General features: G+C 35.6%; 2 protein-coding genes across 2 annotated transcripts; both read left to right on the top strand.

The window, feature by feature from the left end:
* Positions 1-6,604: 6,604 nt before the first annotated feature.
* On the top strand, positions 6,605-8,332 carry LOC117616193 (cytochrome P450 82A3-like). Its single transcript, XM_034345435.1, has 2 exons — positions 6,605-7,582; positions 7,709-8,332. Exons 1-2 carry the CDS (start codon positions 6,605-6,607, stop codon positions 8,330-8,332), a joined length of 1,602 nt encoding a protein of 533 aa, XP_034201326.1.
* Positions 8,333-15,248: 6,916 nt separating this feature from the next.
* On the top strand, positions 15,249-17,322 carry LOC117615568 (cytochrome P450 CYP72A219-like). The gene is made up of 5 exons (XM_034344668.1): positions 15,249-15,531; positions 15,737-15,954; positions 16,090-16,334; positions 16,421-16,808; positions 16,894-17,322. Exons 1-5 carry the CDS (start codon positions 15,252-15,254, stop codon positions 17,320-17,322), a joined length of 1,560 nt encoding a protein of 519 aa, XP_034200559.1. The 5' UTR covers positions 15,249-15,251.
* The last annotated feature ends 567 nt before the right edge of the window (positions 17,323-17,889 follow it).

The following is a 17,889-nucleotide window of genomic DNA, read 5'->3' on the forward strand; positions in this document are numbered from 1 at the left end:
ATCGGATGTGGGAACATGGATCAGATTGTAGAAGCCCGAATCATGTTTGGGTATGGGGATGGGGATTGGGTATCTCATGATCCGAAATGTTTGATTTTTAGATAATTATTTTTGTACAAATTTACTCAAATCAAAAGATTTTAGTTATTTATGAATAGAACTTTAATAAACAATGAAATATTCATGATAAGTGACTAAAAGAGTTAGTCCGATAGTGATATAAGAGTTATTTCATGTCACTATTGGACAATGACTAAACCGATTTGTCTAATTTTGGAGGGACTGGACTATTTTAACATTTAATTACTATATTAGTGGATATCTTCATTTAATAAATATTTTGTTATTGATTCTAGAATTAAACTTTTATGAATGGGATGGAGAACTTGATCCTCGATGGGGTATATCCCTTACGTAACATCGATATGCAGCTAAAAAGGAGGAGGGGGAGGGGGGAATTATAGAGTAGTACAGTAGTACAATCACGTGGTACATCTCACGTGTTATAATATAAGTTAATATTTATTGATACTATTGTCGTTGACAGGACCCGATCCAAATTCCGCTTTGGAATTCGAGTCGGACCCCGTGCGTGCCCGACACTTGGTGAATGTCGGCACAAATGACCTAATTGCCCTTCTAATAACGACTTATATTCAATTTAGCCTTGACTCCTACCGAAAATTCGACAGAATCTCCCCTAAAATTTGTTCAATCCCAAATTTACACATGTCAAAACAAGCATGTATATCGATACAACCAATTGCCAGTACTTAAATTTACATGCCAATAGTTCCATTCTCAAGCTAGGGCCACATATCAGAGCAATTCTAATAGTTTACAGAGGAGTTAATCCTTTTACAAAACAAAACTTCTGTAAAACAAAAGAAAGGCGTAGAAGACGGAGAAATGGCCCGGTGGTGGATTCCTTCACGTCTACAGCCTGGGGGCGCAAAACATTCCAAAAAATGTGAGTGGACAAAAATAAAGTTCTAGAAAACAGTATATGAACATAATAACCCCACTGTAAAAACAGTTATATAAAAACTAGATTTTTTCCGCTTCATTATATTCGTACTGAGGTCAAAGCATTCACATAGTTATATATGTATATGCAAAACATGTTCAATATCAATAAAACTCGCATAAAAGCACTGTAATCAAACCTCGCATAAAAGCACTGCAATCAAAACTCGCATAAAAGCACTGTAATCAATTTAAAACTACCACTTAGGTGTACCCCTTTTATTCCGTCAATTCCTGATATCCGTCAATTCTCCTGGCAGGTCTCGGTAACACAAAGTCAACCCGAGCCTCAAACTAGCAGGATTCAGGGGACCGTAGTCAGCCTGATCCGCAATCCTGGCTCTCACGGTCCGGACGTCCCCGAAACTCGTGAGGCAAATGTCAAGTGCACTGACAAAACTGAAAGCAAACTGGATGTCTGTGGATATCGTCATATCCGAAGGCAACATATACTGAAAGCAAACTGTTTCTGTAATAGGGTATCCACGGTGGTTTAAGAAAATATAAAATTTCTGAGAAAATATAAAATTTCTGAAAATTCTGATAAGTAACTGAAGTTTTATTAAATCTGGAACTATGCTGCCATTTTATCTGATGAAATCTCAATCTCTACTTTCCATATCCCTTTAGCACATTCAACTAAGCAGCATATAAATAAGGATATTTAAATTCAACAAATCATGCTAGGAAATTCATAGTCAATAAAACTTATTCAAGATCAAATAATAAAATTTATTTGCATAAAATCATTTATAAAAGAAAAGTCCACTCACTCCTGGTCCGAGCTAGCTAGACCTCCTGAAGGTCCCTCTTGCGAGTCTGCCTGGCCCCGGGTGCCTGATTAAACCACAATGAATATTTAATTAAATAAACTGCTCGGTATAAGTATTTAATTCCCGGACCCCCGGCTCCTAGAAATGCGTGCACTAACTTTAAAGTCATTTTTCTGTCCACTTAAGTATTTCAGATGTTTGGACATGTCTGAAAAGACCCGAGATTTCACTAAGCGATAAACTGCCATATGGGTCAATACGGAACCTCGTGGGGTCCACGACCTCCAATTACCAATCTGAGAGTTCCTATAGGTTCCTCACATTTAAGTAACCATGTCCTGCTAGTCTGGTCTGAATCGGACGATCGGATTGACCACGATCGTGTAATCGCATAATTTTTAAACCATAGCCCCAGGGTTCGCGATTTCGGAGTATCCGGGACTCCGATTCACAATCCGTTGAATCCTACAGGATTCTTAAATTATCTAGAATAACATATCTGAAATTGAGCATGATCCAACGGCTCAGCAGTATTGAACCCAAAAATCGCACAATATGAAAAATCCGTTCGAGGCTCAAACGGTATCCAAATTGAGATCCGCGAATTCCTACGCGCTCGGGACAACCTGAGGATCGCAACAAGACACAGTGCCACTGTACTACCCTCACCCACGCGCCGGCAGCGATGGGTGTCCAAAACGATTACACCTCGCCGGAAAAACTTAAAACCACGGCGCCAAACTCCTACCCTAGGTAAAACACCATATTTGGAACCACTTTTGTTCTTGGACCTACACCAAAAACTGACCGGAAGTGACCGATCACGGAGGCCGAAAACCGACTGAAACTTCAAGTTCAAAAATCTAATAGCTTCACTGAGAACTGATTAATTCCAACCCAACAGGCAGCTAGAACAGCTCGAGAGGTTCAAAATCCATACCTGGGTCGACGAAAATGGTGGCCGGAGGAGGGAGACGGCGGCTGTGAAGATCGGGTGACGTCGGCCGCTTCTTCTCCAATTTCCGGCGAAACCGCGGCGGCTGGAGGCAGGAGGTGGCTGGGGTTGGAAGAGAACGTCGTCCCGGTCATTTTGGTACCGGCCCCGTCCACAGCCGTGGCCGGTGGTTTGAGTTGCGAAGTGAAGAAGGAGACGACGCGGGAGAGAGGGAGGTCGCGGGAGGGAGAGAGAGAGAGAGAGATAGAGAGAAGAGGAAAAATCTGATTTTTATAAAATCCCTTTTCGAAATATTTACGATTGTGCCACTAAGTTTCTTTTGACCATATCTCTCCGTTACAACTCCGATTCGGGCCCACTACGTGTCTATGAACTCATTTCACCGTGCTCTACGCAATGGTGTCTATAGAATTGTCAAATTCCTTTCGGGTAAAAAAGTCAACTTTTCCTTAATAAAATATTCTAAGGGCAAAATTGTCTTTCCTCAAAATAAATTATTGATGAAAAATGAATTTTAGGTTTGGGTCATGATAGTCGTTCACCCATATTATGACATATATAAGATGTATCATGTGGCCATACTACTGCAGTATTATATAATTTCTCCATGATGAAACAATAAAACATAAAGAGTAGCCCTTCAAGATGAGGGATATCCAAAGCCAATCCAAATTTGTTGTAAAGATAATAGATCTGCCAAAGGAATCGGCATAGATCTGCCAAAGCTCGGAGAACACCGAGGATCAGGCGAGATGCGAGGATTTTCCCCCAACCTAGAGCTCTCTCTCTTTCTCTCTCTCTCTTAGTTGGCATTTTGCTTTTGAGTTTTAGGGGTGTGTTGTTCCTTTAGGATGGACCTATGAAGAGACTAAACTGGACTATAGCCTAGGTGAGTTTTTATTTTAAAGCGAAAATTTCTTCCAGCTTATCTGCTAGCTTCTATAATGAGGGGGATTTTGGTGAGGGAGTTTAATGTGAGGTTCCATCCCACTTTAACTCAAACATTTTCTCTCTCTTGTTGGCAAGGTCTAAAATATCGATGGTATGTGAAATATCAGTAGCCTAAAAACACGGAAATTTCGATGAAAATATCAGGATATTATCGATATCGATAAAAATTGAATAAAAAAATGGAAATTGTAAGAAAAACTTGAAATTTTTTATTGAAACTTTGGAGGATGTTTGTTCAGTCAATTATCTATTAGTTTATCACAAAAAATTGGAAGGAAATGCATTGCATGATGGGTAAACTGATTTAAGTTGATTATATAGCGAGCTGACAAATACTGTGAGTGTAGAAAATATGTAGTAATTAATGAAAGAAGATTAAACTCACCATAATCAATTATATATATAATGATTTACTATACATGAGTGACTTAGTACCACACAGAGTTCTTATGAGGTTCAAATTTTTCACTATCTTCATCATCTCTATCTGTAGAGTAAATGTATTGTGAAGAGTAGTCATCAAATGATAAACCTCCAAAATAATTTTGCATGTAATTGTCCGCAGTCTTATATAGGACATATATACTAACATGGCCCACTCAAATTAAAACCTACTCTATTTGAAGGTCCTTTCTGCATCATTCAACCAAGTAAATCTTTAATCTTAACAGTGGAAATTTTTTTTTCGACGTAAAAATCTTTGTAATAAATTTATTATATTTTGTGGGTTGTTGATTAATGATTTCTTTATTATCTCAAATTAAGAACAATAATATTTGTTTGATTTATTTATTTCCTCCGATGTGTAGGTAAAGTAAATTTAACCTATTCCACTTATGAGTCTGTCCTTGATCACTGCCAGTGGCGGACTCAGAAATTTTTTAGCGGAGGTGCAAAATTGATTAAGTATGAAAAATGGTTTTTCAGAATAATTATTTTCTCAAGATAATTTTTGGCGGCTTTTATTCCTTACACATCAAATAAGAAAACTTGATTTTATGGGATTTTAGTATGAAGTATATATTGACTTAATGAGCCATCATTTTTAGCCTAAATCGTATTTTGCACTAAAACCGATTTTTCATATTTTGATTTGGTAGGAATTTGATTTTCTAGTATTTTTATTTGAATCCAAATGGGGGGGTACTTCCTTATTTACATTGTAAACTTAAGTAAATGGAGTAATATAAAAATAAATTAAAGTAAAAGGACAAAGACATTTACTTAAATGTTGAAAATGGAAATAAGGTAATCTGTACACCAGTTCAGCAAAGGGGCAGTTTGAAGCACCTACAATGATTTTTTCGACGAAAGAAGGTGCAGCTGCACCTCCTTGCGCCTTAGTGGATCCGCCTCTGATCACTGGTTCAATAATTCATGAAAATCCCAATTGAAAACAAACCTAAATATATTTTCATATAAATCCTGAAATACTAATCCCCTCATCAACCTGAAAGCCTTAATTCCTAATATTATAAAAGAAAATAATTTTGAAGAAAAGTTGAACTGCTCCGGCTGCAAAGTTAGTGATTTTATTATTATTATTATTATTTTTTTTTTTTGGTGTGAGGACCTTTGTTATTGAGAGAAGCGATAATATACTAAATTCACACACACAACCAACTAGTGAGTCCTTTGCAAGTGACTTTTTTTTTTTTTTTGGGTTCATAAAGAGGCATGTGGATAAATGATGTCACAATAAAGGTGCTAATTATGAGAGAATTTTTAATTTGGAGAGTTCGATACGCTATAAATTTGTTCATGGGAGTAATTATCACATTGGAAATACGGCATGCATCACATGATGTTGGTTTGAAATATACGTACTAGTGGAAAGAATGTAAAACTCAGTTTGAGACAAATTGTGGTGGGTACATCCCTAATTATTTAGATTATCGTGCGATTATAGTTGGACGCCCTGTACTGGTTCTAACACACTAGTTGAAGAAAAAGATCAAAATCCTCATAATTGGCAAATATTCTTTTATGGTGCAAAAACCATGGTAACAGTTGGGTTTAACTGTTTATGACATGTTTATTTTAGGGTGTTGATTTTTTTTACTTTTCTTTTGTCCACTTACACTCCCTTTTGTTTTTTTAAAATACTTTTTATTCTAACAAAAAAGAGAGTGTAAGTCGACAAAAGAGGAGTGAGAGGGCATACAATTTCCAACAAAGAGAATGTAAGTGGAGACAAGCGAAGTGGAAAAATCAGTTCCCTTATTTTAATGTAAGATTAACGTTTTTCTAACAAGCATAATATTTTGGTCGAGCTTAGCTTGTTTCTTTTATGAACAGAGTTCGAGCGAGCAGAAAACGAGTTGAATTTGAAGTGAGTAGAGCCCATTTACAGTCCTATAACCTAATTTGATTAATATGCAGAGAGAATTCAATTTTGTTGAGTTTCTTTCTTTCCCCTTTTGTTTTTGTTCCTTTTTTACCTAAGGCCATTGAAAAATACTTGCAAATATGGGAAATGTAGAGGAGCAAAAAACAAGTACATCCCTCTTTTTTGTGTGGTCTCTTTTCTTTTTGTTCTTCTTGAGATTTTTCCATATTCGTTAAGCTACATTTAGATGGAGCAATTTAAAAGAGAGAATTTGGGATTGACAACTAGGCTAAATTTGCTTTAAAAACAAAAATCACAGTGCATGCATTGTCTAAATCCATTGATTTGGAATACCTTCGTCCAAATGGAATCTCGGAATTTTTTTCCTTTCTTTTTTGTTTAACAAATACGTAGTTTACCATATTTGCTAGAAACACTGTATCAGCATAATGGACAAACGAATAGAGGGATAGCGACTGAACCGTTTAGATATATATGCACTATAAAACAAAGCAAAGCTGAAGACAAAAGAAACAACAAAGACATCAAATCTCCCCAGACCACATGACCATGGACCTCCAACTATCATCTCTGGTAGCTCTTGTTGTAGTCACATTTGCCTTTTCACTATTTATCCGCTCCCGATTTTGGAAACCAAGAGCAGTCAGAAAATCACCACCACTGGCTGGAGGTGCATGGCCTATAATCGGCCACCTCCGCTTATTTAAAAGTCCTGCAGAACCACTCCATATGGCATTGGGTAAATTGGCAGATAAATATGGACCAATTTTCACTATAAAGTATGGAGTGGAGAGAGCTGTGGTTGTGAGCAGCTCGGAAATGGCCAAAGAGTGTTTAAAGACACATGACAAAGTCTTTTCTAGCCGTGTACAATCGGTAGTCTCAGAAATCCTTGGCTACAACTATGCCTTCTTTGCATTCAGCACCTACGGCCGCTACTTTCACGAAATAAAGAAAAAGGTCATGCACGAGCTCTTCTCCAACCATCGCATCGAGATGCTCAAACACGTTAGAGAATCCGAAGTGAGCACATCAATCAGAGAAATATACGAGCAGTGGACGAAGAACAAGAAGAGTGGTGGTTCAAATGAGGTGGTGGTGGAAATGAAAGAATGGTTTGGTGACATAAGTGAGAATGTGATTTTTAGGATGATATTAGGGCAAAGATGTACTGAAGCTAAAAATTACGCAAAGAACCCCTTGCCAGGAGAGTTGATGGGGAGAAAGATTTTCCATGATGTTCTTCATATGCTTGGGACTGTGGTGCTTTCAGATGCGGTTCCTTTCTTGAGATGGTTGGACTTGGGTGGCCATCAGATTCAGAAGGCAATGAGGAAGAAATTAAAGGAGGTAGATCAACTGCTTCAAGTTTGGCTAGATGAGCATAAGCAGAAGAGGAAGATTTCTGGTGGGGTGAAGGGTGATGATGACCGTGACTTCATGGACACCATGATTTCATTTCTTGATGATGATTTGAAAGTTACCAAGGAGTATGATGCCGATACCATCAACAAAGCTACCGCCATGGTATGTGCACATTTTAATACCAAATTCATCACTTGGCTCTTTATTTATTATTTCTGAACAACCCTTGGATAACGCAAATCTAAGGCCTTCATCTACCCAATGTAATTTTGTGTACTTGTTTCGCAGACTATTCTCTTAGCAGGTGTAGATGTAACCACAGGGACATTGTCATGGGCACTGTCTTTACTTCTGAACAACCCTGTAACCCTAAAAAGGGCCCAAGAAGAATTAGACCAAGTTATTGGAAGAGAGAGGCAAGTGAAGGAATCTGACATCGACAACTTGGTCTATCTCGAAGCGGTTCTCAAAGAAACAATGCGTTTATACCCTCCAGGACCAGTTCCACTGGCCCATGTGTCCACAGAAGATTGCATTTTAGGGGGCTACCATATCCCAGCAAAGACTCGTGTCTTCATCAACATTGGAAAGATCCAACTAGATCCAAAGACGTGGCCAGAACCGAATGAGTTTCGACCCGAACGATTTCTTACAACACACAAGAACATTGATGTTAGAGGTCAGGATTTTGAGTTGATACCATTTAGCAGTGGAAGAAGAATGTGTGCAGGGTTATCACTTGCCATGAAAATGATGCCGTTGGCACTTGCTTCTTTGCTTCATGGGTTTGAAATTGCAACCCCTAGTGATGAGCCGGTTGACATGAGTGAGAATATGGAGTTGACTAACCATAAATCTTCCCTTCTTGAAGTCGTTGTCACGCCGCGCCTTCCTGCTCAATTATATGAATAGTATCATAAATAAGGCGAACTGCTATGTTACTATGTGGGATTGAAGTTACATGTGGTGTTCCTGACCAATTTCAGTTGAGAACCTCAGCTTGCAATAACAATCAATATTGTTGTAGTCTATTTTGAATTTAAAATTAAAGCTATCGATTGGAGCATATTTGCAACTTGCAAGAACTAAATTGACATTCTCTAAATGCAGAGGCTTGATGAGATCTGATATATAGTATTGTTGCTCTTCAAATCTCCGGATTTATACATTTAAGTATAGATTTTTTTTCTTATGTCTTATTTATTTTTGTGTTTTATGCCAATTTCATTCTTGTGATCAGTGGTGGAAACAAATTTAGAATCCCTTATTTTTATGCCTTTTTCCTCCTATTTGTTAATTTTTAGACTTAAATTCATACTAGTGTTTTAAACGTTTTCGTACGTAGATATGGTAAGCTTACAGGTTTCTTCTGTTCGTAGTATATATACATGATTAATTGTTATTTCTATTTGTTATTGATCTTGCCTGACTTCACATTTACTTTTTTTTGTGTGCTCAACTATTGTTTAATTTTCCAGAGGTATGATGCCGGAAAGGAAATTGCTTTTGACTAGAGGGTTTCAAATTTGAAGGAGGTTCCTTTATGCATTAAATTTCCACATTCACAACTGGTGCATAAAGTTTGCTTTGCTTTAAATATCACAATAATTATCTATGTACTGCAGTTTAGTCCAATCTTCTAATTTGATTTTCTATTACTTGTGAAATATCATTTTGACTGAGTTCTAGGATTTTATACATGACTTTGGACCCTGATAGCCAGACACTACAATGTGGGAAAAATAACTATGATAAACTTCATAATAAAAAAAATAACCATGATAAACTTCATAATAAAAAAAATAACCGATGCTAAACACCTTAAAGACGGGAAATATATAATAAATAATGTGATTCTCTTTAAGGCATCGAAATCAATGTTATTTTGAAGAAAATGAATATAAATATCATTAATGCATTAATTTATTCGAAGAGATCATGTCATTTATTATAATAGGCATCAGTTTTCTCCGATATCTTTTATATCCCTAATTAGCATCACCTTACAAGTTACAATGCATAAGTTTTTTTTACTGTAAAAGGCAACGGTTTTTCCCCCATGCCTATTATTATTTTTTTGGTAGTGAAATTTTTTTAGTATTCTGAAAAGCTGTTAGGAGTTGGATAATAATTTAGTTTGGTTTGATTATTTTTTTTATATCTCGAAGTTGACTTGGTTCGGGCTTAAGTTTAAATTTGGCTCGGGTTAATAATATTTGAAAAAGAATAAGACAAATACAAAAAACATAACACTATGAAAGATTGGTCATCAATATTCAATACAAAGAAGTAAAAGCAATGAACATCTTTAACTTTTTTGATTTATTTCCATAGAAGACCATAGACATATTCTTTTTAGTAAATTCCACTTACATGCTTTTGGTGTAAATAATGGGTTTCACCAAACACCAAACTGAATGAGGCTTTATATGGTTCTTAATTATATCGAGTCCATTTGTAGCCCTAACCAATTTGATTAATATTGGTAACGTAGAGGAGTGCAAAAACCAAGTACATCCCTTTTTATAAAAAAAATTTATTTTATTTTAATATTTATGTTAATTAAGTTGCATTTGGATGGAGGGATTTAAAAGAAGAGATTTGGATTTAACAACTAGCTAAATTTGCTATAAAAACAAGAACCACATTAATTACATATAGTATACTTGAAATGAATATGAAATGACCATATCCATGGAATCATTTTAAATCCACTTGTTTTCTTGATTTCTTTCCTATTGAAATCTTGACGTATATACACCCTAAAAAAACATGGATTCGCCAACAACTAGATGTTGTTGCCCAATGTCAAAAGTCGTTAATTACCTAAAAGAGTAATTAAGAAAGGCTTTTTATTGCAAAATGTCCCTAAGGTTAACGAAACTATCATATTGAGTCCTTCTTGTTTTTTTGTGTCATTTGTGGTCCTCGAGGTTAACACGGGTGCTCACAAATAGTCATTGCCATTAGCTTCCGTCTAAAAATCTGTTAAATTGTTGACGTGACATATATATAAGACACATATCCAATGAAATGATACCACGTGGATTATATCAATAAATATATATTTCAAAAATAATTTTAAATTTGTAAACCATAAAACCCAAACTAATAATAAAAGAAATCAAAATGATTACAAACCCCAAAAAATAAAAAACTACTAGCTCCATTGCACCTCACCCCCAAGCATCGCTACACCCCTTCCCCCTCCTTCCTCCTCTATCTGGTCTCCCTCTGCCCCTCTCTCAGCCTCTCTCATCCCTCCCTGACCCAACTCCAGCCCCGCTTCCCTTACCCAGATATCGTAGATTTTCCCCCACCTCATCGACTCTGCTAATCTGCCCACCCCAACCACCGCCGCTAATATGCCTATGCCTATGGTTGGACGGTTTGATGATTCAAATTCAAGGAAAAATAATAATATTTTCCTTCATCATCAAGAATCAATAAATCAACATCAATTCATAACTATAGTCCTTGATTATTTTCATGAGAAGGGGGGAACTGGGGGTTGGGGTTACGTGAGAGAGAGAGGCATGCGATGGAGCTAGTGGTTTTTTTTTTGGTTTGTAATAATTTTGGTTTATTTTATTATTAGTTTTCTATGGTTTATAAATTTAAAATTATTTTTGAAATATATATTTTTAATATAATCCATGTGGCATCATTTCATTGGATATGTGAGTCCAACATGTATGCCACGTCAGCAATTTAACAGATTTTTGGACGGAAGTTAATTACAATGACTATTTGTGAGCACCCATGTTAACGTTGAGGACCACGAATGACACCAAAAAAAAAGGACGCAATCTGATAGTTTTGTTAACCTCAGGGACCTTTTGTGATAAAAAGCTATTAAGAAAAGATAAAATGGGTATTTATATTCCATAAAAATAGGACCCATTATCTGATTTTGTTTTTAATTTATTTTTTTAAAATATAAATTGACTATATTATCTTCATTTAATTAATAATTTTAATTTTTAATGTTTGCATTAACCAATGGTATTTTTTGGTATTTTGAATGTTTCACCATTCTCTATCTTTTACTTAATATATATAGATTACGAAATTGATTTAACTAAATTTTACATATTAGTTCTTTTTCTAGTATATATTGTTAAGATTAAAAAAAAATGGTCAAAGTAAATTATATAATTTTTTTAAAAAATTAAATGGTAAATATAAGCCAACATGTGTTCCCAAAATTTAGGGATATGTGTTGTGTTTCAAAATGGTGGTTATAAAAGATAATAGACCAAAAAATGAGGCTGAATCCTATCGGCACTTATTTGAAATTCAAAAGTGTTGTTTGTCCAAGGGAGTCTTATCCAGTTGCCTATAAAAAGGCTACAATAGAAAAAGAAAAGAGAAAAGGAGGCAAGAGATAAAAGAAAAAGGCTACTAGAGAAATTAGGGCAGTAGAAAGAAGAGGAAAAAAAATTACTACAGCTATTCTATCATCTCCAATTTTTTTTTTTTTTTTTGGTTAGGCATAGCATGCCAAAAATCCATGGGTGAGAAACCCTAAAATTATTTGGATGCAAAATCTATAAATGAGCACTAAGTCACCCTGAAAAATCATTGAATACGAAATCCATTATTAGATGAGAAATCCTTAAATTTATTTAAGATGAGAAATCCTTATAGGTGAGAAACCTCTCGTCTGTGATAGAAATTCTCAAAACAAGCATTAAAAAAGCCCTAAGATTTCTATTTGAATTATTGACCGCTAAAGAGGTCAGCATGCTGATCTATGCAAAGACCAAACTCTCAAACCAAAGCTCAAATGGTCCAACTTGTTCAAATTACTGTTGTTGTCGGCAGCAAGGAAAAATGGTGCTCATCACTTTTCTGCAGGATTGGCTTAATTATCAAATATCTTAGTTTCAAACTATGGGCACTTTTGTCAAAAAAATTATGGGCACTTAGTTTCAAACTTCGACCAAATAAATTGTCAAGAATTATTTTCTCCTCATGGCAAGCAAAGAATTGTCAATGATCAAATTAAATTAGTGGGTTTATCAAAATTTTGACCATTAGTTTTCTTTGACATTGATAATGAAAAGATGGTATAAAACTATTTCATATTTTCTCATGGGTCATCTACCCATGCAAATTTCAATGAGATCAAATTCAAATCTCTCAAACACAAATTCTTAATTAGTAGACCACACTTATCCATTAATTTTCAAATGTTGGAACTACGTTGGTTTGATCCCATCAAAGTACGTAGGTAGTCTTCCATACCAATAAATGCAACTGCAACCAAATTTGAATCCCTGATTTATCCTAACCAAATTCGCCCAAACACTTTTCCAAATACAAATGTTGATTGTAGAAAATTAGTTGGTTCATCAAAATTGCTTATTATTTTTTCTTGGGCATTGACAATAAGAAAAATGGTACAAAAACTATCCAATTTTTCCATGGGTCATTTACCTATGAAAATCTTAAAATCTCCAAATTGTCTTAAAGATGCAATTTCTAAATTAGTTGGCCACACTTACCCATTAATTTTCAAATTTTGGAACTACGTCGGTTTGATCCCATTAAGGATACGTAGACAGTCTACAATCCCAATAGATGCAACCGCAACCAAATTCGAATCTCTGGTTTATCCTAACCAAATTCGCTCAAACACTTTTCCAAGTGCAATGAGTCATTCACTTATCGCAATTCCGCACTAGGTTGGTTTGATCCTATATCAAGGGTGTGTAGGCAGTCTACATCCCAATAGATGCAACCGCAACCAAATTTGAATCATTGGCTACAACAACCAAATTCCCACAAATCAAATATCCATCTCGACACAAATCAATTCCAAACTACGTTGGTTTGATCCATTTAAAATGGTACGTAGGCAATTAGAGATTCAATCTAGATGCAACCGCCCAAATCTTAAATCCAAATAGAATCCTTGGTTTATTCTTAACCAAATTAGCCTCAAACACAATTCAAAATTGAACCCCTAGTTTATTCAGCTAAATTCACTCAATACAATTCAAATCAAATTTTTCTTGCAATGAGTTATTTACTCATTGCATTTCTTTGAACTACGAGTGGCTTGATTCTAGCAAGGGATACGCAAGCACCCTAAGGTTCGACCTAGGGGCAGCCGCAAAACCAAACACACACGTTCTATTTTTTTTATGATGGAATCAAAGAGTGTTCCCTTGAACCAAGAAATTGTAATTAAGAGACATTGCATCTTGAATGGATTGAACCTAAAATAATAAAACCTTATTATTTAATTAATGGTGATGAAATTATGTTAGAATGTTCACATTTTTCTTCAACATATATAATATGAATTAATACACATGATGACACACTTCATACTATAACCAAGGACAATCGTTGCTAAATCCATGTTTTTTTTATTAATATATATACTTGGATTGTTATAAGATAAACAAACAATTCTATCTTAAAATGTCATCTAAACCCATAAATTTGGAATACCTCCATTCAAATGGAATCTTAGATTTGTTTCCTTTTTCTTCTTTTTTTAGTTTGACAAATACTACTACAAAAACAAGTACATCCCTCTTTTTTGTGTGGTTTCGCTATTTCTTCTTGAGTTTTTTCCACATTAATTAAGTTACATTTGGATGGAGGGATTAGAAGAAGGGATTTGGTCCCTGTGGTTTACCACTTTTACCACTAAATTTTATGTTGTTTCAATTGAGTCACTTTTGCCCTTATAGTTTTTGATTTGAAGCACTTCAAGGACAATCCCAATTTTCCGTCAAATTATTCTAACTTACGTTATTTATTGAGGGGCATTTTGCAAAAAACGAAACTGAATGAAGCTTTGTATGGTCTGAATTAATGTATTGAGCCCATTTGTAGCCCTAAACAATTTGATTAATATGGTAAATGGAGAAGAGAATTCCTTTTGTTGAATTTCTTTCTTTTCCTTTTTGGTTTTATTCCTTTTATACCTAACGTCATTAGGAAAAAAAAAACCTGCAAATATGGGAAATGTAGAGGAGCGAAAAACAAGTACATCCCTCTTTTTTGTGTTGTTTCACTCTTTTGAACTTTTTTCCATATGTTACATTTCGGGATCGGCTCCACCGTAGCACGATATTGTCATCTTTGAACACACCTCTCGGCCCTCACGGTTTTATTTCTGGGAACTCACAAGCAACTTCCCAGTGGGTCACCCATCCTGGGCCATCCTGGGATTGCTCTATCCCCAACTCGCTTAACTTTGGAGTTCTCATTACTCCGAAGCCAGTGAGCTCCCAATTGGCCTCGTGCTAGATGGAGGCGGGCATGTACATACAAGGCACATCACCCCGTCTCCGTTAGTTGATGTGGGGTGTTACATATATTAATTAAGTTGCACTTGGATGAAGGGGGGATTTGGATTTGCTATAAAATGAATATGCTAAATTTCCATATTAATTAACTTTTTCCATATCAGATTGAATACATTTGAAATAATTAGATATAGTATAATTAAAATGAATATGAAATGACTATATCCAAAGAATCATTTTAAATTCACTTGTTTTCTTATTTCTTTCTTATTCAACTCTTGATGTATATACATTGATTGTTATACAATAAACAAACAATTTTATCTTATAATGTCATCTAAATCCATAGATTTAGAATACCGCCATTCAAATGGAATCTCTTTAAATTTTTTCCTTTTCTTTTTTCTTTTTTCTTCTGACAAATATTACTTCTTGTTTAAAATCCTGTGTGCATCAGTTTCCATCCCATCAAACAAGTTCTTCTCTAGAAACCCATCTCTATTTTTCTCTTTTTCTCTCAAAAATCTCTAGCACAAGTTTTAGCACAAAAGGAGGTATCAATGGCCAGTTGGGTTGCAGTACTAAGTGTTGTTTGGGTGAGCATAGTGATTGCATGGGCGTGTAGGGTGCTGAATTGGATGTGGTTGAGGCCAAAGAAACTAGAAAGATGCTTGAGGGAGCAAGGCTTTACAGGCAATTCTTACAGGCTTTTGTTTGGAGACACCAAGGATAGCTCAATGATGCTGCGACAAGCACAATCCAAACCCATGAAACTCTCCACCTCCCATGATATAGCGCCACGAGTCATGCCATTTGTCCATCAAATTGTGAAAACTTACGGTATAAAATACTTTTACATTAATTCTTATCACCTTTCTACCCTATCCATGTATGTATATGTTGTATGGTGTGTAATCTTCTTTATAAGTTTTAACTGGGATAGTTTTTTTTTCGGTTAAATACATTTTTGGTCACTGGATTGTATATGAAAATTTAATTTAGGGGTGCAATTTTTAAGTGCAATTTTTAAACCAAAAAAATGCAGGTAGGAATTCTTTTGTTTGGATGGGCCCCATGCCAAAGTTGAACATCATGAACCCAGAAGATTTGAAAGAAATCTTCAACAAGCGTCAAAATTTTCAGAGGCCATCAGCAAACCCTCTTATCAAGTTGCTAGTACAGGGCCTTCTACACATTGAAGATGAGAAATGGGCTAAACACAGAAAGATTATCAAGCCAGCATTCCATTTAGAGAAGCTAAAGGTACTCACTCGCCAACATTCATTTATATTTATGGAGATTTAATTAGCAATTGTGTCTACTATTTTTCCAAAATGTATATATGTCGATAATTTTTGGATTTCTTTTGCCCTAAATTTTTCCTTGTTTGGTACATAGGGGATGTTACCAACATTTTACCAAAGCTGTAGCGACATGATTAACGAGTGGAAGGGGTTGGTGTCCAAAGACGGTTCATGTGAGTTCGATGTGTGGCCATGTCTTAAAAATTTGTCGGCCGATGTGATTGCTCGGGCTGCATTTGGAAGTAGCTATCAAGAGGGAAGAAAAATATTTCAGCTCCTGCAACAGCAAGATAAAAATTTTTCATTAGTCGTCCGAAGTGTTTACATTCCAGGATGGAGGTAAAATTAAATACTCTTTATTTAAAGTAGTTGTTCGTCATGTCGGCACAAAACCATTGATCTCGTACGACCTTAACTTGGTGTAGGTTTCTACCAACCAAGCATAACAGGAGGATGAAGGAAATAAATAAAGAAATAAATGTGTTGCTCAAGGGTATTATAAATAAAAGAGAAGAGGAAATTAAGTTGGGTGAAGACAATAAAGATGACTTGTTAGGTATACTTATGGAGTCCAATTTGAAGGAAATTCGCGAACATGGGAACAAGACAGACACTGGAATGAGTATTCAAGATGTAATTGAGGAGTGTAGGTTGTTTTACTTGGCTGGTTCAGAGAGCACTTCTACGCTGCTTGTTTGGGCAATGATTTTGCTGGGTCAAAACCAGAATTGGCAAGCTCGTGCAAGGGAAGAGGTCTTGCAAGCCTTTGAAAGCAACCCACCAAGCTTTAATGCCCTAAGCCAACTAAAAGTTGTAAGTATATATTTTGAGTATACTCTCTTGCTATATGTATATATATATCGGTAATTAGAAACCTTGACCATATAAAATGTCTCAGGTGACCATGGTTTTACTTGAAGTTCTTCGATTATACCCAGCAGGCGTTGAGCTTCCACGAACCACTTGCAAGAAAACACAGCTTGGAAAATTCTTATTGCCGGCCGGAGTCCTTGTCTCCTTACACATAATGTTTGTTCACCATGACAAAGAATTGTGGGGTGAGGATGCAGATGAGTTCAAGCCAGAGAGGTTTTCAGAAGGAATTTCAAAGGCAACAAAGAACCAATTTGCATACTTCCCTTTCGGTGCCGGTCCGAGGATTTGCATTGGACAGAACTTTGCTATGCAGGAAGCAAAATTAGCCTTGGCATTGATTCTGCAACACTTTACCTTTGATCTCTCTCCATCCTATGCTCATGCTCCTACGACACAAGGAAACCTTCTTCAACCTCAATATGGTGCTCATATCATTTTACGTAAACGTTGATTAGTTCTAAATGGTATATATTGTTGACAATTAAGTTAAAAATTATAAGGACATCACATGGGCAGACATATTAACCATGTAATTTTCCTACCTTGGGTTTTATCCCTTGTGGTTTTCCCCGAGAAGGTTTTAATGAGGCCATCATTAACATGCTTGTTCTTACCATGTAATGTTCTCTTTGAGTTGAATGCAATACCATTTTCTATCTCAAAAAAAAAAAAAAAAAAAAATTAACCATGAAATTCTCGTGACTTGTCTTTCGTTCATTTTTAGAATTGAAATACTTTATTGTCAAAAAATTCACAATGGGTACAATTGTAAACAAAATTAAAAAACTTGGTCTTCGAAAACACAAAACAACCCCAATGAATACCCAAAGAATTCATCATAAAGAAATGTATTGAATTCTCAGCCCTTGATCAGGAGAAGAACTTACATGTAATAGGGATGTCACTATGAAGGTATCCCAAGCCTATCGTATATTGTCATATCATAAAAATAAATGTATGGCACTAAGTGATTGACTTGGGATAGCGCCACAATGGTATCCAGATATAGGTAAGCTTT

This window comes from Prunus dulcis, chromosome 1, assembly GCF_902201215.1.
Source record: "Prunus dulcis chromosome 1, ALMONDv2, whole genome shotgun sequence".
NCBI lineage: Eukaryota > Viridiplantae > Streptophyta > Magnoliopsida > Rosales > Rosaceae > Prunus > Prunus dulcis.